Genomic DNA, 23912 nt, shown 5'->3' on the forward strand with positions numbered 1-23912 from the left:
CGGGGTAGACACGGCGTTAAGTCAATGTAAGTTACATCGCTGGGGGCGTGGGGAGTGATGTAACTTACAGCAGCTTAAGGCCTCAGTTTGACGGGGCGGACATCTCGGACCAGGCGACCCCCATTCCATTTGCTCATCAGTAGTTTTCAGGAGAAGCCTCAGGTCTGGTCAGTGTGTGCTGTGTGTGTTTTGTGTGACATGTGGGAGCGGTTCCGCGTCCCTGTGTACTCAGGGCTGGGGCTTTGGCAGAAAGCCTGTTATTTCTCTTTCAGGGCTGGTAAGGTGAGTCCCATAAGCAGCCGTGTTGGTTTAACTGGGCTTGCTGAGCAGGGAAAGAATTCCATGCATGCTTCTTACTGACCCCCTAATCCCCTCCCCTGGAGCGGCTGTGCACAGGCCTCCGTGCTGGCTGCAGGGGGGTCACTATGCACGCTCACAGGTATGCCTTTCCCACAAGTGGGGCAGTCTCGCCAGATGCTTGAACTTCTGAGCCATGTTTGCAGAGCAATGACCTTTTGAGCCCAGCAGAGCAGGAGAGTTGGACGTGGGAGAGGGTTCACAGCCCAGGGTTAAGGCTTGCGAGCCATGACAGGCAATGCTACAGGGACATGGACATTGTGGTCAAATGGGGGTGGAGGGCGGGTTCTGAATGGTTCTCAGTGATGTCATCCCTGAGCCTGCCATGCCCAGTAAATACCAAGTCTGCATTTTCCGTAAATATTCCATTTCAGGATCACACCAGAGGCCATGGGCCGGGGGGGAGGCCAGCCCTGCTGGGGTGAACATAAAAAGCAGACAGCACTCTGCCCTGGCCACTGGAGGGGAAGGACTAGATGGGGCCTACTAGGGTTCTGTCCACGCTAATGCCTACCATTCCCATCACCCAGCTGTGCCTTACACACGGCACCCCATCTGTGCAGTGAACCCGTGTTCTGACCAGTGTTTTACAGAGCAGTCAGGGCCTGGCCTGTGAGACCAACCAGGAACTAACCAGTACATGCTGTTAGCTCCGTACATCTGAAATGGATAGACCTGAAACAGAGCATGGAACATGTGGAAGCCTATTGGGAAAGGAAACAGCTTGTATCAGAAACTTTCCAGAGGTAGTAACTGAGTCCGGGAGTGCCAGCTTTGGAGGGGAGGCCTGTTCTTACAGCTAATGCACGAAACTAGGGGTCAGAAATCCTGGCTTCTCTTCCTGGCTCTGTCACAGGCTGGCACTGGGCAAGTCACGTGCTCCCTTTGCACCTCAGTTCCTCTACCCACAACACTGGAGTAGAAATGCCTGCCTGACGGGGAGATCTACTAGTCTTGGTTTATTACGGATTTGAGATCCTGGGATGAAAGGTGCTGTGGTATTATTATTATTGTTATGAGCTGGGTGAAACGCTGTTCGGGGTTGAGAGAAAACCCCATTGAGATTGATAGGTGTGAACTCACCCTTCAGTTAAGATAACTGTAAGCATAAGCAGTGTATGAAACTGACCAGGAGCTTTTGGCTGAGCATCGTTTTGGGCAGGTGTGTGCGTGTGTGTATGTATGTGAAAGCCAAGACGCTGAAATTGCAGTGTGACCCTGGGAAAAGCTAGAGGGAGAGCGTTTGGGTCTGGTGTTGTCTAAAGAGGCCTGGGGCTGTAAGCTAAGAAATTGCTCCTTTTGTTCTTGGTTCCTTGTGTGTTCGGAGACACAGGTCTTTGTACACTCCTTGTAAATAAACAAAATTGCATCAAAGAAAATATCAGACTGCATCAATTTCTGCTTCCAGGTGGAACATCCCCAGGGCCCTGAACTTTGACTCACTGGTCCGGTCAAAAAGGGGTAATATTATGAACAGCAGCGAAGCAGCCTGAATCTAGGGATCCTGTTAAAACTCCTATTAGCAAACTGCAGGATGCTCTCCAGTGTCCTGAGGGATCAGCTTCTGTTTCTGTCCTGTGGAGAATCACTGGGTTAAACTGCAAGTATTTGCATTGTGGATTTTTCCTCTTTTAATGACAGCTCTTTAATCCACATTAAAGAAGCTGGTTGATCTTCACATTTCCCTTCGGTTAATCTCGTTTAACCTTGGGTTCCTCTCAGCATGTCCATGCACTGCTGTCGGTGTGGCTGGCAGGGACAGCACCTGGCAGTGGGATTCGTGGTGTCACTTACACACAAGGTAATGCTGCAGGCTGGTTTTTAAAAAGTTCTGGGCTTGCTTATTGGGGAGGAAACTGGAGGAATGGGTGGAAACAGGCAGGAACGGCTCACTTAGCCTCTCTCAGGAAGCGTGGCAAGTGTGTGGTTTAGTGGTTAGAGCGAAGGGCTGGCACCAGAGACCCACCAGCTCACTGTAGCCCTGCTGACCCTGGAGAGTGCTGGTGTTCCCAGGACTGGCTCAGGCATGTGTGTGGCCTGAGAAGCACATGTGTGCACACTCAAAGATTTCCAAGTGCTCCCAGTTGCACCAGCACCCGGCAGTGCCCTCACACCCACCAGTTCCATGGGACTCATGTTGGTGCTAGTGTTGATGGAAACCAGTGGTGTTACAGCCACACTCATCCAGTCAGTTCCCTCTGCACAGTCCCACAACACTGCTGGCCACCCTTCAGTGACAGCTGAAAGCCCTGGCTCTGTCACTTGTCTGCCACCCTGCTGCTAGTTCCAAGGAGCCTGAGAGAGTGAGTGCAGGACTGGACCACCTGGAGATGCACAAGTGCAGATAGAGGCAGTATATTCTTGTGAGAGATGCCACTCTCCAGGTGTTCTGTATGTGCCACAGGTGTGTCTGCATATAGAATAACTCGGGGATACTGCCAGGTGGGCACCTGTGCTGAGGTGCAATCCTGACCGCGGGGACGTGAATGGCAGAACTCCCACTTACTCCAGGGATTTCACAGCAGGTGTCCAATGCAGTGGCGGGAGGAACCCTGAACCACTTTACATTACCCAGGCTGGCAAGGTTAGATTTGCAGGAGGACCAAGTTGTTGCCCCATGTAACCTCAAAAACCTGCCTTCCCTAGTGCAGATGGATGGGGAGGGCGGGTGCGTGGTTGTCACATGTCAATCTGGGTATAAAGCAGGAATCTCACTGGGCTCTTGAGGTGCGCTCAGTGCTCCCCCTTCTTCCCCAGCACCCGGTGCCTTGGGAGTGTTCAGATCTGGGCCTGAACTGGGTAGCGGGGACCCATCTCTGCAGAGATCCCCACCCTGCCTCTGAGCCAAGTTCCCCCTGGTGTGGATGTGGATGGTGAAAGGGCAAATTAAGCTGACTGCAGGACCCAGCCTGCCCACTGCTGGATGTGGCTTTCTCAGCCACGAATGGGCATCCTGACAATCCCAGAAGCTTAGGCAGACGTGCACACCCAGGCCCCAGGGAACTGGGACATGGCTCTCTTGGATTGCCAAGACCACAGGTAATGGAGGCAGTTGAACTGCAAAGCTCTTGGTGCAAGGGTGTCAGGCCACCTCCACACAGCCTCTGGATTCCACACAGAGGATGTGGAAAAAGCTAATGTACTCAATGCTTTTTTTGCCTCTGTTTTCACTAACAAGGTCAGCTCCCAGACTGCTGCGCTGGGCATCACAAAATGCGGAAGAGATGGCCAGCCCTCTGTGGAGATAGAGGCGGTTAGGGACTATTTAGAAAAGCTGGACGTGCACAAGTCCATGGGGCCGGACGAGTTGCATCCGAGAGTGCTGAAGGAACTGGCGGCTGTGATTGCAGAGCCACTGGCCATTATCTTTGAAAACTCGTGGCGAACCGGGGAAGTCCCGGATGACTGGAAAAAGGCTAATGTAGTGCCAATCTTTAAAAAAGGGAAGAAGGAAGATCCTGGGAACTACAGGCCAGTCAGCCTCACCTCAGTCCCTGGAAAAATCATGGAGCAGGTCCTCAAAGAATCAATCCTGAAGCACTTGCATGAGAGGAAAGTGATCAGGAACAGCCAGCATGGATTCACCAAGGGAAGGTCATGCCTGACTAATCTAATTGCCTTTTATGATGAGATTACTGGTTCTGTGGATGAAGGGAAAGCAGTGGATGTATTGTTTCTTGACTTTAGCAAAGCTTTGGACACGGTCTCCCATAGTATTCTTGTCAGCAAGTTAAAGAAGTATGGGCTGGATGAATGCACTATAAGGTGGGTAGAAAGCTGGCTAGATTGTCGGGCTCAACGGGTAGTGATCAATGGCTCCATGTCTAGTTGGCAGCCGGTATCAAGTGGAGTGCCCCAAGGGTCGGTCCTGGGGCCGGTTTTATTCAATATCTTCATAAATGATCTGGAGGATGGTGTGGATTGCACTCTCAGCAAATTTGCGGATGATACTAAACTGGGAGGAGTGGTAGATACGCTGGAGGGGAGGGATAGGATACAGAAGGACCTAGACCAATTGGAAGATTGGGCCAAAAGGAATCTGATGAGGTTCAATAAGGATAAGTGCAGGGTCCTGCACTTAGGACGGAAGAACCCAATGCACAGCTACAGACTAGGGACTGAATGGCTAGGCAGCAGTTCTGCGGACAAGGACCTAGGGGTGACAGTGGACGAGAAGCTGGATATGAGTCAGCAGTGTGCCCTTGTTGCCAAGAAGGCCAATGGCATTTTGGGATGTATAAGTAGGGGCATAGCGAGCAGATCGAGGGACGTGATCGTTCCCCTCTATTCGACATTGGTGAGGCCTCATCTGGAGTACTGTGTCCAGTTTTGGGCCCCACACTTCAAGAAGGATGTGGATAAATTGGAGAGAGTCCAGCGAAGGGCAACAAAAATGATTGGGGGACTGGAACACATGAGTTATGAGGAGAGGCTGAGGGAGCTGGCATTGTTTAGCCTGCAGAAGAGAAGAATGAGGGGGGATTTGATAGCTGCTTTCAACTACCTGAAAGGGGGTTCCAAAGAGGATGGCTCTAGACTGTTCTCAATGGTAGCAGATGACAGAACGAGGAGTAATGGTCTCAAGTTGCAGTGGGGGAGGTTTAGATTGGATATTAGGAAAAACTTTTTCACTAAGAGGGTGGTGAAACACTGGAATGCGTTACCTAGGGAGGTGGTAGAATCTCCTTCCTTAGAGGTTTTTAAGGTCAGGCTTGACAAAGCCCTGGCTGGGATGATTTAACTGGGAATTGGTCCTGCTTTGAACAGGGGGTTGGACTAGATGACCTTCTGGGGTCCCTTCCAACCCTGATATTCTATGATTCTATGATTGTGTTGCTCCTGCATGTCGCCGAACTTGCGTCTGCAGAAGCATGGGAGGAGTGGGAGATCCCAGTCAGAGACCCCCTCCCCACTCCCAGCCCTCAGCCCTCCAAGGGGAGATGGGATCACTTGTATTTGCATCAAGTAAAAGGCTCAGCTGGCTAGAACTCTTCAAACGTGTCTGTGCAGTAATGACTACAGGAGAGCTGGGTGGACTTTCCAAAGGCCTTTGTCAAGGTCCCTCACCAGAGGCTACTAAAGAAACTAAGCCAAGTTGTGAGGGTATTGAAAAAAGGGTGAGGAAGGAGCAGGCAAAATTTGCAGATGATAGAAAATTATTTAGGTTAAGCTCGCTACTCCCCGTGTAATAACCTCACAACCCCAAGGAGTCCTGACCCCCAGTTTGAGAACCTCTGCTAACCAAGGACCTAACCAAGCTAGGGGAAGGGGCAACACTATGGCAGAGAAAGGTCAGTGTTGGTAAGTGCACGCTGGAGGGAATAATGTGAACTACTCCTAGAGCTCTCTGGGTTCTGAATGAACAGTGTTAGCTCAGGGAAATGATCGGAGCGTGATTGCGGGCATGTCCATGAAGAGCTCTGCTCAGTATGCAGCTGTTGGCAAAAGAGCAACAAGACATTAGAAAGTGGGAGGAATAAAATGGAGGATAATATAGGAAACTATAAAAAGAAAAGGAGTACTTGTGGCACCTTAGAGACTAACCAATTTATTTGAGCATAAGCTTTCGTGAGCTACAGCTCACTTCATCAGATGCATACGATGAAGTGAGCTGTAGCTCACGAAAGCTTATGCTCAAATAAATTGGTTAGTCTCTAAGGTGCCACAAGTCCTCCTTTTCTTTTTGCGAATACAGACTAACACGGCTGTTACTCTGAAACCTGACATAGGAATCTATGTCAAGTGCTGGAATATGCCTCGCTGGAATGCTATGTGCAGTCCCTGTCACTCCGGACAGCAGAATTAGAGAGGATTGCTAAGATGAGTGATGAGGGCCTGGAAAAACTCCCATGTGAAGAGAGATTGAAAAGGTTTGGATTGTTACCTTAAAAGTGATAAGAACTGATCTGATAAAAGAGTAGAAAATAATGTCTGGTCTAGAGATGGTCATCAGGAATTTATAGTCATAGAATATCAGGGTTGGAAGGTCATCTAGTCCAACCCTCTGCTCAAAGCAGGACCAATCCCCAATTTTTGCCCCAGATCCCTAAATGGCCTCCTCAAGGATTGAACTCAGAACCCTGGGTTTAGCAGGCCAATGCTCAAATCACTGAGCTATCCCTTCCCCCACAAAGTCTCCCTGTCCCATAGCATGAGAACTAGGGGACATGCAGTGAAATGGAAAGGTGGCAAATTCAGACCTGGTCAAAGAGAATACTTTTCACACAGCACAATTGCCCTGTGGAACTCATTGCCACCAGATGTCATTGCGGCCCAGAGTTTAGCAGGATTCAAAACTGCATTAGACACTTGTGCAGATTACAGCTATTTGCAGTTATAACAGTAAATGCTAACAATGACGGGTTTTGGAAGGCGAGAAACCCTGCTGCACGAGCCAGCCTCTAATTCTTGGGGTCAGGAGGCAAGATGGATTTGCCCCATCCTCTGGGGCAGCTGGCATCATGCAGTGTTGGTGATGGAAGACTGAGCTGGATGAGCCGAGCTTGGCACCAGCCTGGCTATTCCTATCAGCTTATGATCCTATGAGGCACATTCTTGTTCCCAGGCACAACCTCTCCTGCTAGTGAAGGGCATTTGTCTGCTAAGAAATGAGGGTGCAGGGAGTGGAGCTGAGGTGCCTGTTGTAATTAGGAATTCACGTTGGTGAGGAATTGTGCGTCCCCAGTGCAGCTCCGGGGATTAGCTTTCAGCAGGAAAGCATGAGGCGAGAGTGAGTGCAGGAGACACGGGAGAGAGACAATGGGAGCGTTCCATGGCGCATGCGAGGCACTGAAAGACAGTGAGGCAAGGGAGGGCTGATCCTGATTTAATCCCCAGTCTCTGAACCCTATGGGTGCTGGGCTTGCCCAGCGTGGTGCCTCCTAGTCAATGGCATTGTCAGGTGCTGGGCACTGGCAGGATCAGGCTGCAGTGGTCCTCTGCCCTTCCCCCTCCCTACGGAGAGGTGAGGAGGGCAGCTGAGAGATAAGGCTGGAGGATATTAAAGGGTCTCTGTTAAACTTAATTGACAGAGCCGGGGCTGGCTGCTTTGTGTCAGACAGTGAGAACAGCCTCTCTTGTGCAGCAAAGGGCCTGTCTGGAGAAACAAAGGCAGGCAAACAAGGCAGAGAGCCCTTCCTTAGAGCCATGAATGCAGGGCTAGGGCTGCCATTTTGGAAGCTTTTCTCCCCGGGAGAGCTGCTTGACATGAGCTGTTTGCAGAAGTGATCTGCGGGGAGGGGAGCTCCGGAGGCCTGTGCTTGAGCGGTTTTCAAGAGACACTCTCAAGGCTTCCCTCAGTCTCCGTGCAGCTCACGGGATTAACTCAAGGGGCTGGTTTGAACCAACATGGCCAGGCCCTCCTGGAGATCAGAGGCTGCAACTCAAAGGCTCTGCCATTCGAATGGAAGGGGATGGAAGCTGGTGGCAGGAGCCTCGGTTCCCTCTGAGCCTGGTGCACTGGCCCAGGGCGCACACACCAGCGACTTTCCCTGGCTTGGGAGATGGGGTCTGTGCAGGAAGCAGGCAGTACAGGTCCTAGGGGCCGGGGCGGATGCTGGAGCCCCTAAATGTTGCTATTTAAAAAACAACCAATGTGCCAAGGGTCCATTAAACCCCTGCAAAATCTTGGATTTAAACAGTAAAATTGGGTTTCTGCATCAGTATTCTGCTACTGTTTATAATTCCTGTGGCGAGTCTCTGGTCTGCCGCTGCACCGCTGGTTAACACGGGATGGCTCTGCACACAGTAGGCACTTCTGAAAACAATTTCTGGCCCTTGATAAGCATTGGCTGGTGCTGGGCCTGCAACATCAACTCCCAAGGACTGGGTGGGAAAAGAGCTGGACCTATGCAGCCTATGCTGCAGGGAACAGCCCAACCCACCCATAGAGTGTAGACGGCAGGGGACGGGGCAGCCCCACGGCTGGGGTACAGATGGCAGGGGACAGGGCAGCCCTACGGCTGGGGTACAGATGGCAGGGGGCAGCCCCACAGCTGGTATGTAGACTGCAGGGATGATGCTAGCTGTAGTATCTCCTGGATGGGATCTAACAAAGCATTTCTGATCTCTCTCTCCTGTGAGTCCAGCCAGCAAACCGCGCGCACCAGCCAGCCTGTTCCGACGCAGCCTTGGGGCAGGAGATGCCCCAGGAGAGGAGGGAGCTGGTACCAGGGAAGCCGCAGGGCAGGTGGCAGGAGGAAGAAGCTGCAGAACCCTGTTTTCCACCCAGCTCTGTCCAGGCCCAGCTGTGTGAACTGCCCAGAGTTCTCCGTCGCCAAGGGGAAGGGAGAGGCTGCTGGGGCCTGGCAGAAGCCCCCACTGAACACTGAGCAAGAATCTCGCTTCCCAAGCAGCTCTGCTCTCCCCGAGCCAGGACAGAGAGAGATTGGACGGCAGCCCCAAGAGAGGTGCTCGCTAGGCTGGTGCTAAAGGAGTCAATAAATCCTCGGATGATTCTCCCTGGGAGTCCCAGCACCTGTTTATTTACACATGCTCCCATCACATGCATCATAGAATATCAGGGTTGGAAGGGACCTCAGGAGGTCATCTAGTCCAACCCCCTGCTCAAAGCAGGACCAATCCCCAATTTTTGCCCCAGATCCCAAATGGCCCCCTCAAGGATTGAACTCACAACCCTGGGTTTAGCCGGCCAATGCTCAAACCACTGAGCTCTCCCTCCCTCCCTCCCCCCCCCCCCCCCCCCCGCGGGTCTCATGCATGTAGCAGGCACAGTGGCCGGAGTGGGCACTGGAGCTCCTGAAGGCTGCCTGCCCCCTGGGGGCCGGCGCACGCTATGGAGCCGGCCTGGCAGGAGCGGGAGCAGCTTCGGAAGAAGAGTGTGTTCTCCCACGCCTGATGCTGCCTGGCCAGCGGCCCCCTCCCCTTGTCCCCTGCTGACTCTGCTTTTCAGAGTGCGCACCGCTCCCAGCCGGGGAGGGAGCGCCAAGAACCGAAAACCGGGCCCTGGCCATCCCTGTGTCAGCGGAGCCGGCCCTGTCAGCAAACGGCACCGTTCCGTGCCCCCCGTGCATCCAGCCGCTGCCACGCACTGCAACGGGGGGATGAAAGGAGCGGGCCCCAATGACTAGCCTCGGGGTGGCACTGGAATTAGCGCACCGAAGACTGTGAGCTATTGCAGCCCCAGCAGGCAGGTCAGAGCCCCTCCCGGCAGGGTAATTTCTCCCCCTTTCCCTGGCTAACAGGGGTTTTGAGAAATAAATCGGTTCTGCCTTTGGAGCCCTCTGTGCTGCAACCGTTCGCTTTTCCCCCGCTCCATTCTGGTGTCTAGGCACAAACTTTGCTCCCGCCTTCCCCGTCACTGAGGGAGCTTCTCACGGGAACATCCTCATCTGTCTCCCACCACCACAGACCCTGCTCAGCGCAGGGAGCTTGGGGTGACCGGTCTCCATCCACCACACACGGGACTTACTCTGGGGTCTGCAGCCTCTGTGCCCCCTCTTCATTCCCACAGCAAGGCCCAGGCGGTGCTGGCTGTGATGGCACCCCATGACAATGAGAGGAGGGGGAGACTGAAGGGAGGGGGGCAGCTTTCCCCCTCCCCATCCAGATAGGGCAGACAGTGCTGAGGTGGAGAGGGGCACAGAGATCTCACCCTTGCAGCCTCAGGTTCTGAGCGAGGGGATTTGGAGGAGCAGGTCTGCAGCGATGGGAGGTGAGTTTCCCATTCCCTGTGCCGTGGCTGCCACAGGGGCTGCCTGTGGAGATTGTGCCTAGGAACCAGCACAGAATGAGGACACATTTAAACTAACCAGTGCAGCTGCTGGGTCACAGGCGGATAGGTGCTGAGCCCCTGCCTCTCCCCCTGGAGCCAGGGTGCCCAGTCTCTCTCCCTGGGGCTCATGGGGCTTGCTGGGGCTCAGCACCTCCCAGGTTTTGGCCTCCTTTTCATAACAGGTACAATTAATCCTCACTCCAAGCCCAGCGAGATGGGCTTTGATGCTCTCCTCTTGAGGCAGTGATGTGCCAAGCTGCCCGTCTGGGCCGCATCGCAAGGCACATGCAGGAACCATTCCATGACGGCTTGTTCGTGAAGATTAGCAACATTACATGATACCCGGGACTTCATACAGGATGCAAATGACTCAGCTGCGTGATCTTTATGGCCTGGGGAGCTACCAGCTTCGTGGCTTAGCAGTTGAGGGGCGGAAGGCATCTGGGCTTGTGAGTCATCCAGCAGGGTTAGCTGGTGCAGGGCAGAGCTGTCAACCTGGCCATTTCTGAGCTCAGCCAACCAGGGGAGGGTGCAGCTCCCTCTTTTCCAGAAGTCAGAGCCCAGGAGGTGTGTTGCAGGTAGGCCAGGTTGCTTTTGCATAGCACTTTGAACATAAGAACATAAGAATGGCCATACTGGATCAGACCAAGAGTCCATCCAGCCCAGTATCCTGTCTGCCGACAGTGGCCTATGCCAGGTGCCCCAGAGGGAGTGAACCTAACAGGTAATGATCTAGTGATCTCTCTCCTGCCATCCATCTCCACCCTCTCACAAACAGAGGCTAGGGACACCATTCCTTACCCATCCTGGCTCATAGCCATTAATGGACTTAACCTCCATGAATTTATCCAGTTCTCTTTTAAGCCCTGTTACAGTCCTAGCCTTCACAACCTCCTCGGGCAAGGAGTTCCACAGGTTGACTGTGTACTGAGAGAAGAAGAACTTCCTTTTATTTGTTTTAAACCTGCTACCCATTAATTTCATTTGGTGGCCCCTAGTTCTTATATTATGGGAACAAGTAAATAACTTTTCCTTATTCACTTTCTCCACACCACTCATGTTTTATAGACCTCTATCATATCCCCCCTCAGTCTCCTCTTTTCCAAGCTGAAAAGTCCTGGCCTCTTTAATCTCTCCTCATATGGGACCTGTTCTAAACCCCTAGTCATTTTAGTTGCCCTTTTCTGAACCTTTTCTAATGCCAGTATATCTTTTTTTGAGATGAGGGGACCACGTCTGTACCCAGTATGCAAGATGTGGGCGTACCATGGATTTATATAAGGACGATAAGATATTCTCCATCTTATTCTCTATCCCTTTTTTAATGATTCCTCACATCCTTTTTGCCTTTTTGACTGCCGCTGCACACTGCATGGACGTCTTCAGAGAACTATCCACGATGACTCCAAGATCTTTCTCCTGATTAGCTGTAGCTAAATTAGCCCCCATCATATTGTATGTATAACTGGGTTTTTTTTTCCAGTGTGCATTACTTTACATTTATCCACATTAAATTTCATTTGCCATTTTGTTGCCCAATCACTTAGTTTTGTGAGATCTTTTTGAAGTTCTCCACAGTCTTCACTCAGCTTCTCTGAGTGCTGGGCTTATGGTACAGATGGGGAAACTGAGGCAGGGAGGGGCAGAGGCTTGTCCAAGGTCACACCGTGAGGCACGGTCTAGCCTGGGAGGAGAACCCAGGAGAGCCTGAGGCAGCAAAACTGTGTTTGGAGCCTTGGTTCCCCCCTTTCTAGGGATCTGGGATGGGGCAGAGGCAACTTGTGTTGCTCCTGTGTTGTGGTAGATAAGGTGAGACCTGCCCACAGGGCACTGTCCACCCTGTCTGTTCTCTGCCGCCTCTCGGTTTCTTGGCTCACCTGCTTCTTGCTCGAATCATTACAAGGGAGGTGGGGGGTTCCTTACCACCGCTGGTGCTCCTCCCCTAAGTACCAGGGCATTTGGGGGTGGGAGAGCTGGCTCTGTGCAGCCGGGAGCCAGCCAGGACTTGGAATGGGCCCTTTGCCTTCACCACAGAGCCAGACCCAACCTCCAGGAATGTTTTTGTTTTCAGCTTTCAGAGTTGGACTAGATTTCAGCAGGCTCAGTCAGTGGCCTGGGTCTCCTGTGGATACTGCCCTTTGCATACTGTCTGTAGGGGAAGGGGCCTGTATCTCGGGAAGGCTTTGATCAGATGATCACACATTTCCACCACAAACTACCCTGGCCCTGGAATTTCAGACTGATCGAACTCCGCGTGTTGATTGCAGCTTCAAAATGGGGCTAAAAACAGAAACTCTGCAGCAGCCTTAGCTATGGAGCAGGCATTGCTCCTCCATTTCACTGAGAGCTGCTTGGCCATCCCTCCCCACAGCTCAGCCCTCTCAGTGATGGGTTTGCAGTCAAATGTGTGCTGGAAGTTGGATCAGCAGTGGAGCTGCTGCACTAGGGGGTTTGGGAGTGTGTGAAGATCCAAGAGCATGGAAGGAGAAGCAGCTTCTCACTGGCGATGCTCAGACGAGTGAAGAGAAGGGGGTTGGTAACAGAGATCACTGGGAAAGGGGTTCGTTTTCTGTGGAAAACTTTGACTTTTTGTCAAAAAAAATGAAAACTGAAAATTTTTGGCTGAAAATTGTTGAAACCCAAACATTGCGGGGGGGAGGGAGGGAGGGTTGGTTGGTTTGCTGATGAAAATAGAAATTTTTTGAGGAAAGCAGAAACCTTTCACAAAACCTTTTTCCACAATTTTCTGCAGAAAGAATGTTGTGACAGAAAATTTCTGACCAGTCCCAGGCTGTAACCTCCTTCTCAGGCTGTTTTTTCTCACCCTTCCAACCCTTGGCAGAGTGGAAGGAGATGTTCTGCAGAAATCATTGATTTCAAGAATTCGCTCTGATAAAGTGAAATGGGAAATGGTTTTATTTATTGTATTTCACTGCACACAGCGTCTGCCATCCCCCTTGCTACACAACAAGTTAACAACATACAATCAGCAGTGGATGCGGAGAGCAATACAGACAGACCACTACAGTCCACATTTAGGAGCCTGGGGCCAGGGGTGCAGGAATCAACCAGTGGGGTTCCATGACCTACAAGGGCTTTTTGTTGGATAAGACACTTGGCAGTAATTTCTCGATTTCCATCACAACTATTATTTGCCATAATTCACATCCCGGTCCTCAACCTTCAGCCCACCATGCATTCCCAGGAACCATTGTAACACTCCTCCCACTAGGGGCTGGAGACCTGACACAAGGCCGTCACCACTCCTAGTGCATCTCCTTTAGTTCCAGTGGGAGAACTCTTGCCTCGGGATCTGCAGGTTCAGGTCTCAGCTGGGGGCGTCACGGAACATAACTGCAACATCCAGGCATCAACAATGGCATAATGGGCAGAAGCAAGGAGATGGAGTTATGGAGTCAGCTCCTTTTTAAAGTTCTAATCGTACTGCCGAGTAACTGGGAGCCTGTCCTGTAATCATAGGTAGGGACTTCTCTCTGGCTAGCAGGCACGTTGTCTTCACGGTCTGACAGAGCAGCCGTGCCTGGTTCCTGGAAACGTTCAAACCAGCTGCTGCTTCTGCTGCTCGTTTGTTTGTTTTAAATTGTCAGATTTTGGCTTTGGACCCTGAAATCCCCTGAATGGTGTTGTCCAGCAGCTCCAGTAGAAGCCAGGCAGCCCACTCCCTGCCTATCTCCCCACCCCACTGGGCTTTCCTCTCACCACCTGTTGTTCTCACTTCTTTTCCAGGCTGCCCATCAGGGACGTTCAAGGCCAGCCAAGGGGACGAAGGGTGTGTTCATTGCCCAATTAACAGCAGGACTACTTCGGAAGGGGCCACCAACTGCGTATGCCGAAATGGATATTACCGGGCAGACTCCGACCCCCTGGATATGCCATGCACCAGTACGTAACCACCTGGCTAGACGGGAGAGGGGAGCGGGGAAAGGCCATGGGATGGTACAGACCCTGAAGCAGGGATGAAACTATTTCAAATTGCCTGTTGGTGTCTAACAAATTGTCCCAGACTGGAGCTGCACATCCCCCCCGTGGCTGCATATGAAGGTATTGGTGCCGTCAGGGACTGTCTCTGGAGACTGTAGTCAAGGCTGCTGACTCCAGTGGGATCAGATGGGCAAGTGGCACAGATATCTTCATCTCATTAGGGGCTACAATGCCTGGAGCTCTCAAGCAGCGGGAGTTGGTTGGAGTTAGGGTTTGGTTCAATGTTAGCCCTAAGTTTGGGGTTAAAAATAGTGTCAGCCTTAAATTGAGGTTGTAGTTAGAGTTAGGGGTAGGTTACAGTTCGGGCTAGTGTTATTGTTCGTGGTGGGTTCGGGCTAGTTTATGGTTAGAGTTAGAATTAGGGTTACTGTTTGTTTAGGAATATATTGTATTTAGGGTTAGGGCTAGGCTCTGGTTAGGGTTAGCATTGGGTTAGGGCAGGTCTATAGTTAGGGTTAGTGTTGGGTGAGGGCTAGGCTGTAGTTAGGTTTAGCACTGGGTTAGGGCTAGGCTCTGGTTAGGGTTAGCGTTGGGTGAGGGCTAGGCTGTAGTTCGAGCTAGCATTGTGTTTGGGTTGGGTTGTGATTAGGGATAGGTTTTGGGTTCCTGATGAGGGGTCTATGAAGGAACCACGTTAGAAACTCTTTGGTGAAAGTTTCTCAGGTTAAATGACTTAATGCAAAAAAACTCAGTCCAGCAAATCCCATTAGGACAGTGCACGTCTCCTGCCTGCCTGGAGCTGAACATGCTTCCTGAAGGAGGCCAGTGTCATCATCTCTTCCTGCACTGGGGGAATCGGAGCCAGTGACTGCCTGCTCTTGCCCAGTTGTCCTGTCCCTGCTCTAATCACTGCACTAAGCATCTCCACTCGAGGCTGCAGAGGGCCAGGCAACCTCCCAGCTCAGGGTGGTGCACATGGTGAGGGTGAATTGTGCTGAACGTTTTTTTTCAGGAGCTGCTCCTGGAGTTTCCCAGTCCTGCTTATCCCATGAAATGCTAGGGTCCTGCACAGCTGCTTCAGTCCTGCCCTGTTCCCACTCCGGCAGGTGCATAGCTTTTGCCTCCTAGGATGGATTTGCTCGTTGTCTTCACACTTTCTCATCTTTCCTTCTATTATTGGGAGAAAATTTCCTTCTTTCCCACTTTTTATTTACATTTTTGGGAGCACAATGCACAGTCCCTTCTCTGGCTGATGTTGCCTCCAGTTAGCCTAACGAGGATTCCTTCAAGAGGTTAACACCCCACAAGCCCAGCCCCGGAGGGCAAACAGCAAATTCACAGAGCTGTTTTCACCCTGAGCCTTAGGAGGAACTGGCCACCTGGGACCATTGTCACTTTGATAACCTTCCTTTTTGAATGTATCTGGCAGAGTTAAGGTCGTTTTACTTCGCTAATGTAAACAATTTTGTATCTTTTTAATTGAATTCCAGCTTCCAACGAAATGCAGCTTGACGCAACTCCGAGTAAACAGTTATCATGTAGTAAATAAGAAATGTGTCATTCACCATTTTCTAGCTTATTAACAAATGTCAAAAGAATCTGAAGCAATATATGATAAGTGATTGTCTTGTAAATAAACGTGGTTAGGGCAGCGTATCATCCTGGTTAGCAAAAAGAAGCATCACCTTTAGTGTAAAGGCTGTATTTGCTTGCAAATCAGCATGTTTTCATGGTTATGTCAGCCAGTGGGAAAGAACCATTTTTAGGAAAATAACTAAAAAGTACAAATGCAAAACCAGATTAAAATCACTGATTTAAATTAAGGTTTCCTGCTCGCTGATTTGAATCAACGTCCCCTGAGAGTGACTGAGCTGCAGGGTGGGTGGGGGTGCTAACAGTGGCCTCTGGGATTTGAGGCCTCCCCTCCTGCTCATTTGCCCACACCCTTGGGGTGGGGTCCTTGGCCCTGGAGCTGTGGGCCTGGGAATTGCACATCACTCTGTGGAGGGGGTGGAGCTGGTAGTCCATGGATGTTCCTGAAGCAGCCAGGCCAGCACAGGGGAAACAAAGTTTTGGCAGGTAGCAGCTTCCATCTCCCTTCAGTCTGGGCTGATCAGAAACATGCTGATGAGCATGTGTGCGCCCTGCCCCATGGGGACGGGGGTCACGGACTCTCACTCACTCTCTCTTTCCCTCTCCCGTACAGCCATCCCGTCTGCCCCGCAGGCCGTGATCTCCAGTGTGAACGAGACGTCGCTGATGCTGGAGTGGACCCCGCCCCGGGACTCCGGGGGCCGCGAGGACCTGGTGTACAATATCATCTGCAAGAGCTGCGGCTCTGGGCGCGGTGCTTGCACCCGCTGTGGGGACAACGTGCAGTTCTCCCCACGCCAGCTGGGCCTGACAGAGGCCCGCATCTACATCAGCGACCTGCTGGCCCACACCCAGTACACCTTTGAGATCCAGGCCGTGAACGGGGTCACTGACCAGAGCCCCTTCTCCCCGCAGTTTGCCTCCGTCAATATCACCACCAACCAGGCCGGTAAGGAATTGCGCTTGCTCTGCTGTTGAGCCAGGCTGAGGCTCAGGGGTAGGAAGGGAGTCAGGAGCCTCTCACTTCCTGGTCACATTGTTGCTGACCAAAAGCCCGTCCCACCTGAGGGGTGGTAGTGACCTGGGTGGGTGCCAGCCCATTTCCCCGGCCACAGGGAAAATATCCCTTGTCCTAGCAAAGAGACTCTTTTGTGTATGTTTGTACAGGGCCTAGCACAGTGGGGTCCTGTCTGTCCCTGGACTCTGAGGCACTACAGTAATCCAAATAATGGGCTGTAGACGTCACCTGGCAGGAGCTTGCATTGCCACTCTCTCTGGTCCGGCCTCTCTGCAAGTGCTGCCAATGTTCCAGTGGCCGGAGCTGGAGCGCTAAGGCAGAGGGGCTGGTGGGGAGGGGGAGGCTGCACAGGACGCGCCAGTTCCGCATTCAGCAGCTCTCACAGGATGATGTCGCAGGGGGACATGGCCACAGACAATTGCTAATAAGAAGCGCTACTCCAAGGGCAGTTCCCTTTTTCTCCCTCGGGCCAGAGTCCGGGAGTCCCCAGGATCTCAGAGCTCAGGGGGTTGGTTTGGGTCTGTCGGACTGTGGCTTGAGCTCATAACTCAACGGGTGGGCACCAGGTCAGCGTCCACGTGCGTGAGCATCCAGATCTGTGTGCTGGTATGCATGGCTGAGCTGTGTGTGTGAGCCTGAGTATGAACGGTGTGTCTGTGTGCTGGGAGAGAAACAGCGGGCACACGGCTTGGCTGTGCAGGGGGTCTTTCTGTGTAGGACTCTGAGCGTGTGTACATGTGGGCTATGTGTCTATTTCTGTTCTAGTTAGGAGAGATCTAACCATTTCCCTCACAGGGGCTCCTCCCGCATTTAGAAGCTGTTTAACGCTCTGATTTCACACCTTGCAATTAAGCGCTGCAGTCGCTACATTAATGCCCCAATCGTGAACTTTTCCACCTCTGCAGAACAAGCAGCTGAGGCGGCTGACATTGCGAATTCAGTTTTTTTAGTTGCCTCCTTTCAGAGCCTTGGATCCTCCTCTTGTGCCTCCCTTGTCTGACACTCCCTTATTATCGGGGCTCACACTTCTCAGGCTGTGTGATGCCTCTCTTAATGTATCCATTCATTAGCGCTAAACAGTAACTGCCTGCTCGCTAATTCCTCTGTAATTAGAGGCTCTGAATTCTTTTGCTTACACTCAGCCTAGTCTGGCAGCCTTGGTGTATCTCATTAGCAGTTGGTAACAGAAGCTGTATCTACAAAGATACAACAGGGAGCTGGGAAGAAGGGGAAAGGGGGGAACACAGGGAAAGGAGGGTACTCTGCGGCAGGGAAAGGAGAGATGGGGGAGGGAAGAGGGTGGCTCAAGGGCAGCAATGGTTGGATACAAGAACGCCTGTTGAATGGCTTAGGGGTTGGCATGTCTGCCTTTGCAAGGAGAGCTCCAGGCTCAGTCTCCACCTGGGGCTTGTTCTCAGCTTTTCTGGGAGCCTAAGAGGAGGGCGGGCTATTCCCCACCTCCTGCAGGGGCTGGGCAATGCTTTCCTAGTGAACATGACAGCTACCTGCTCTCCCTCCTTCTTGCCTCAGCAGCTCTTGAGAAAGGACCACCAGCCATGGGTTGCTTTGGCCTTGGAGTCATTTTCGGCTCCCCGCTGGTGCAGCTCAGAGGGCAGGACTGGGAGCTGGATTGCTTCCCTAGACTGAGCCCACTTGTTGCCTTGGTGTCGATAGTTCACTGACACTCCTTGACGTGATAATATCAGGTGCTGCGCAGCGTGGCACAGTGCTCACACAGCAGCCAGGCAGGGGCAGACAAAGCCATGAAACTGCTGTGGCTTGAATGGCACAAGGAGAGCCAGCCTTCTCCAGGAGACTCTGAAGGCAAGCAGATGGTGCTGGCTGACTTCAGGCATGGTGGCTTCTTTAGCATCCCAGATGGGAGAACAGCCCTAGAGGGAATGGAGGAAACACCCCTGCAGAGGAAGCAGGGTGTGGGCTGAAGACCAGAGCCAGAGGAATGCCATCGCAGGAGGAGATGACATCACAGTGACCATGGTGCGAAAGGGGTAGCCCAGGAGCAGGGGAGCTGGTTTGGAGAAGGGAGACACCTGTTGTTTCTCAGGAAGGTGTTGAGTCAGAAAGGGGTGGGAGAGAAGCAACCATGCTCTGGGTCCTAGGCTGACTTTGGGGCAGAGGGGAGGGTGCCAGGCTGAGCAAAAGCACAGGCAGGGATTGGAAGAAACATCCGAGAATTCAACTGTGGCTGAAGATCCACCTGTGGCTGCAGAAGATCGTGAGAGAGGAAGGGTTTAAGACAGGTTTTCCAGACCTTGAATCATTCTTGTAGCTCTTTTCTGGGACTTCTTTGAAACATCCTTTTTGAAGTAATTGGACATACTGTCCCAGTAATTGTCTTGTCAATGCTCTGTGTGCTGGCAACATCACAGCCCTACTCCTACCCAGTGTTCCTCGGTTCTTCAGCCCAGAATTGTGCTGTTCTTCTGAGCACAGAATCACACTGGGAGCTCATGTTCTCTTGGTTTCCATCTTAACCCCTCAGCCCTCTTGGGTGTCATTCCAAGGCCAGCCGGGACTATTGTGATCATCTCGTCTGACCTCCTGTAGAACACACACAAGTTCCCCAAAATAACTCCTAGTGCAGAGCTTTCAGAAAACCACCCAGTCTTGATTTTAAAATAGCCACAACCCTGGTACATTGTTCCAGTGGCTAATTACTCTCACTGTTAAAAGTGTACACCTTATTTCCAGTCTGAATTTGTCTAGCTTCCAGCCATTGGATCATGTTAGACCTTTCTCTGCTACAGTCCCCCATTCTATAAGTATGACCTACATTCTTTGTTCCTGGATGGATGACCTTCTGTGTGGCTGTGTTAAAACATACAATGTTCGAATGAGCCCAAGCAATTTAGGTTGGTTTATATAACTCTCCTGTCCCCACTGTTGTTTACCAGGCCACCAATCTGTGTGTCATCTGCAAACATGACCACCAGTGGTATTGTATTTTCTTGAAGATAGTTGATGAAGGTATTGAATAGCATTGGGCTAAGAATAGATTGTAGGAGCATTCCAGTAGAAACACAATGCTGATTCCCCATGTAGTTACTTTTGGAGATATATTGGTCAGCTCATTTTCAATCCATTTGATATGTGTTATATTGTTTAGTAAGAACGTTGTGTGGTACAGAGTCAAAGGGGGTTGGGTATGTCTACACAGCAGTGCTTCCCAGTGTGGATACACAGACACACACTCGCTGAGCTCAAGCTAGCACATAGAAATAGCCGTGTGATTGCAGCAGCATGAACAGCGGCTCAGACTAGCCATCCAAATACACAGAGAGGGGACTGGGCAGGTTTGTACTCAGATGGCCAGCAGCCACCCTGCTATTTTTAATGTGCTAGCTCATGTCTGTCTATCCGCACTGGGAAGCCCACTTCCAGCTACGGTGTAGACAGAGTTTATTTATATTATGTCAACACAGTTACTGTTATCAACCAAACTTGTAATCTCATAAAAAATATATGTTAGTTTGGTGAGATGTATTTTCCATAAAACCAGGCTGATGGACATCACTTATGTTACTATCCCTTAATTCTTTCCTGACTGCATCCCATATCAGCTGTTCCCTGATTTTTCTCAGGATCGATGTCAGAGTAACTGGCCTGTAGTTAATCCCATTTACCCGGTTTAAATAATGACACATCAAGAGTTTTTTTTCCAGCAGTCTCTGGAGAGAGAGACTCAAAACTCCATCGTGTGGCTCATATGTTAAGATAGACATTATCTTGAGAACACTTTCCCTCTGGCTCACAGTCGTGTAGATCCACCTCCCTTCTCATTTACCCTTCACCCAGACCCACCGCCACGTCCATTTTCAGGAGAACAGACTCACCTCCCCTTCATCCATCTGCAAGGTGGCTACGTCCCTTCGGGATTGGCCGTGATGAAGATGATGATGGCCTCCCCTTCATGCTCACCTGACCTCCCTGGGGTAATGACACCACTAGTTTACATGGAAAAGCTACTTTAGGAAATTAGCTTCTTTTAATACAATTTGGTGATTGAAGCAAAGAAGTGAGTCAGCACCATGTGACCTGCCTGCCCCACTCTGCAAGGACACCCAGAAACTTCCTGCTGACCACCAGTGAGCCAAAGACTACTGTTTGGGAACAGCTGCCTTAAGAAGACACAGGGCCCAAAAGAGCATGCACAGATGTCTATAAGGACCCGGAAATTTGTCACCACCAAGGTTCCCTGTTTTGCACAGGATGCTGCATTGTCAGCAAAGGTTTGCAAAGGCCAGGACCAGATTCTGTCTGCTTCTTCGCTGGAGTGAAAGCTGAAGAGAGGGCACCTTCCCCCAACACCCCTTAGGGCTCCCAGAACCTTGGGGCTCACTCTCCTACAGTGGCTGGGGTGGAGCCATGGCCCTGTGCCCCTTCTGCACTGGCCAGCCCTGGGTGGATTGCAGGTGGTACTCTTGTGTACATGCACGGCTGTCAACCCCACACTTTTCACCACCATTTTCATGCCACATTACTCTTAAGAAAGATGTCAAGTAGGTATAAAAACATGGACCAAACAAAGATATTTAATGATTCAAGAAGGTCTGCAAGTTTCCTGCTGAAAGATGAACCAAAATCACAGTCACAATGTCCCTGGGATTTCTTAGGGGCTTTGCAATGGGAAGAACCACTCAACGAGCATTTCTGAAACTCCCATGCTGGGTTGCCCTGCTGCTCCGTCTCATTCTGTTTATAATGTACTGTGGGGACTCTGTCTGTGATGTGCCGTGGGGCTGCTGTGTCCGTGATGTGCGGCGGGGATGCTGTGTCTGTGATATGCTGCAGGAATGCTGTGTCTATGATGTGCGGCGGGGATGCTCTGTCTGTGATGCGCCGTGTGGACGCTGTGTCTGTTACGTGCCCTGGGGACGCTCTGTCTGTGACTTGCAGTGGGGACACGGTGTCTGTATTTCTGGGGGACACTGTGTCCGCGATGTGCCACGGCAATGTGTCTGTTATGTGCCATGGGGAAGCTGTGTCCCTGCTGTGCCAGGATACGCCATGTCTGTGATGTGCTGCGGGGATGCTGTATCTTTGATGTGCCGCAGGGAGGCTATGTCCGTGATGTGCTGCGGGGATGCTGTTTCTGTAATAAAAAAAAACGAGGAGTACTTGTGGCACCTTAGAGACTAGAAAATTTATTTGGGCATAATCTTTCGTAGGCTAAAACCCACTTCATCGGATCTGTGCAGTGGAAAATACAGTAGGAAGATATATGTACACAGAGAACATGAAACAATGGGTGTTGCCATACCAACTGTAACGAGACTAAGTTGGGCTATTATCAGCAGGAGAAAAAAAACTTTTGTAGTGATAATCAGGATGGCATATTTCAAACAGCTGACAAGAAGGTGACAGTATATCCATGATGTGCCATGGGGACGCTGTGTACGTGATGTCCCAGGGGAGTACTGTGTCTGTATCTGTGACGTGCCACGGGGGAGTTGTGTCTGTGATATACCATGGGGACGCTGTGTCTGTGATTTTTGGGGGTGCTGTGTTCATGATGTGCCGTCGGGACACTGTGTCTGTGATATGCCGATGGGATGCCGTGTCTGTGATGTCTCATTAGGACACTGTATCCATGATATGCCAGGGGGACGCTGTGTCTGTGTTGTGCCATGGGGAGGGTATGTCCATGATGTGCCAGGGGGACAATGTGTCTGTGATGTGCCATGGGTTCACTCTATCTGTGATGTGCTGTGGGGCGCTGTGTCTGTAATGTGCCACCAGGACGCTGCGTCTGTGGTTTGCCACAGGAACATTGTACCTATGATGGGCCATGGGGACGCAGTGTCTGATGTCCCAGGGGGATGCTGTGTCTGTGATGTGCCTCTTGGACGCTGTGTCCAAGATGTACCATGGGGACACTGTGTCTGTGATTTTGGGGGGACGCCGTGTCTGTGATGTGCTGCAGGGACCCTGTGTCTGTGATGTACCAGGGGGACGCTATATCTCTGATGAGCGTAGGGATGCTGTGTCAGTGATGTGCCACGGCGACAGTGTCTCTCTTATGTGCCACGGGGACGCTGTGTCCGTGATGTGCTGTGGGGACGCCGTTGTGACGTTGCACTCCATATGTTTTATAGAAATATGCTTATGAGTGTGAATATGATATCACTGGAATATGCTTTATGCAAAATGTCTCTTATAAGGTATCATAACAAAAGTTATAACCGACTAAATATTTTCCTCCTATTTGTATGTATGTTTCATTCTTGTATCTGAAACTAGAAATATGAAGTATAACTCCTAGGTCCTATTGTAATTATGCAAAGTGTGGGCCATTAATTGTGGTTTAGAATCTTGATGGCTCCCATTGCCTAGGACAATTGGTTGTAAATGGTTTAGTTACCTGCAAACCTTACTGTGTACATGTGGGCCAACCCAGGAAGAATGGAGACTAGGGGTCTTACAGTGACATGTGGCCATGTCACATGACACTGGAATCCATCTTAATTCTTGTACTTTTCCATTGATGAGGCAGGGGTGGGGACAAGCACAGACAAAAGATTCTCACCTTGTGCCAGTGCTATAAAAGGGGGTGAAGCAGGACAAAGGGGGCTGCCAGTCATGAAAAAAACCCTGCTTACCACCTGAGATGTATGCTGCAACTAACAAGGACTATACCAGGGGAAAGGATTGGGCCCAGACTAGGAAGGAGTCTAGTCTGTGAAAAAAGCTTATTGGAACATCTTTGAGGGAGAGATATTACCTGTAATCAGTTTCTTAATGTATTAGGCTTAGACTTGCATGTTTTCTTTTATTTAATTTTGTGACTTGCTTTGTTCTGTCTGTTATTACTTGAAAACGCTTAAATCCCATTTTTTATACTTAATAAAATCACTTTTGTTTATTAATAAACCCAGAGTAAGTGATTAATACCTGGGGGAGCAAACAGCCTTGCATATCTCTCTCTTGGTGTTATAGAGGGCAGACAATTCATGAATTTACCCTGTATAAGCTTTATACAGAGTAAAACAGATTTATTTGGGGTTTGGATCCCATTGGCAACTGGGTGTCTGGATGCTGGAGACAGGTAACCTGCTGAGCCATTTTCAGTTAAGTCTGCAGCTTTTGGGGGCGTGGACCAATCCCTGGGTGTGTGTTGCAGCAGGCTAGTGTGTCTGGCTCAACAAGGCTGGGTTCTGGAAGTCCCAAGCTGGAAGGGAAAACAGGCTCAAAGGTAATTTCAGCACATCAGGTGACAGTCCAAAGAGGATCTCTGTGACTGAACCTGTC

General features: G+C 51.0%; 1 protein-coding gene across 6 annotated transcripts in view; it reads left to right on the forward strand.

The window, feature by feature from the left end:
* The window catches only part of EPHB2 (EPH receptor B2), a 288949-nt gene that overhangs the window by 176479 nt on the left and 88558 nt on the right, over positions 1 to 23912 (forward strand). For all 6 annotated transcript variants that reach the window (XM_073316312.2, XM_073316309.2, XM_073316310.2 and 3 more), the window contains exons 4-5: positions 13838 to 13993; positions 16239 to 16574. In XM_073316312.2, coding sequence (XP_073172413.1) covers positions 13838 to 13993; positions 16239 to 16574 — 492 coding nt within the window. The remainder of the gene's footprint in view (positions 1 to 13837; positions 13994 to 16238; positions 16575 to 23912) is intronic.

This window comes from Lepidochelys kempii, chromosome 18, assembly GCF_965140285.1.
Source record: "Lepidochelys kempii isolate rLepKem1 chromosome 18, rLepKem1.hap1, whole genome shotgun sequence".
Taxonomy (NCBI): domain Eukaryota; kingdom Metazoa; phylum Chordata; order Testudines; family Cheloniidae; genus Lepidochelys; species Lepidochelys kempii.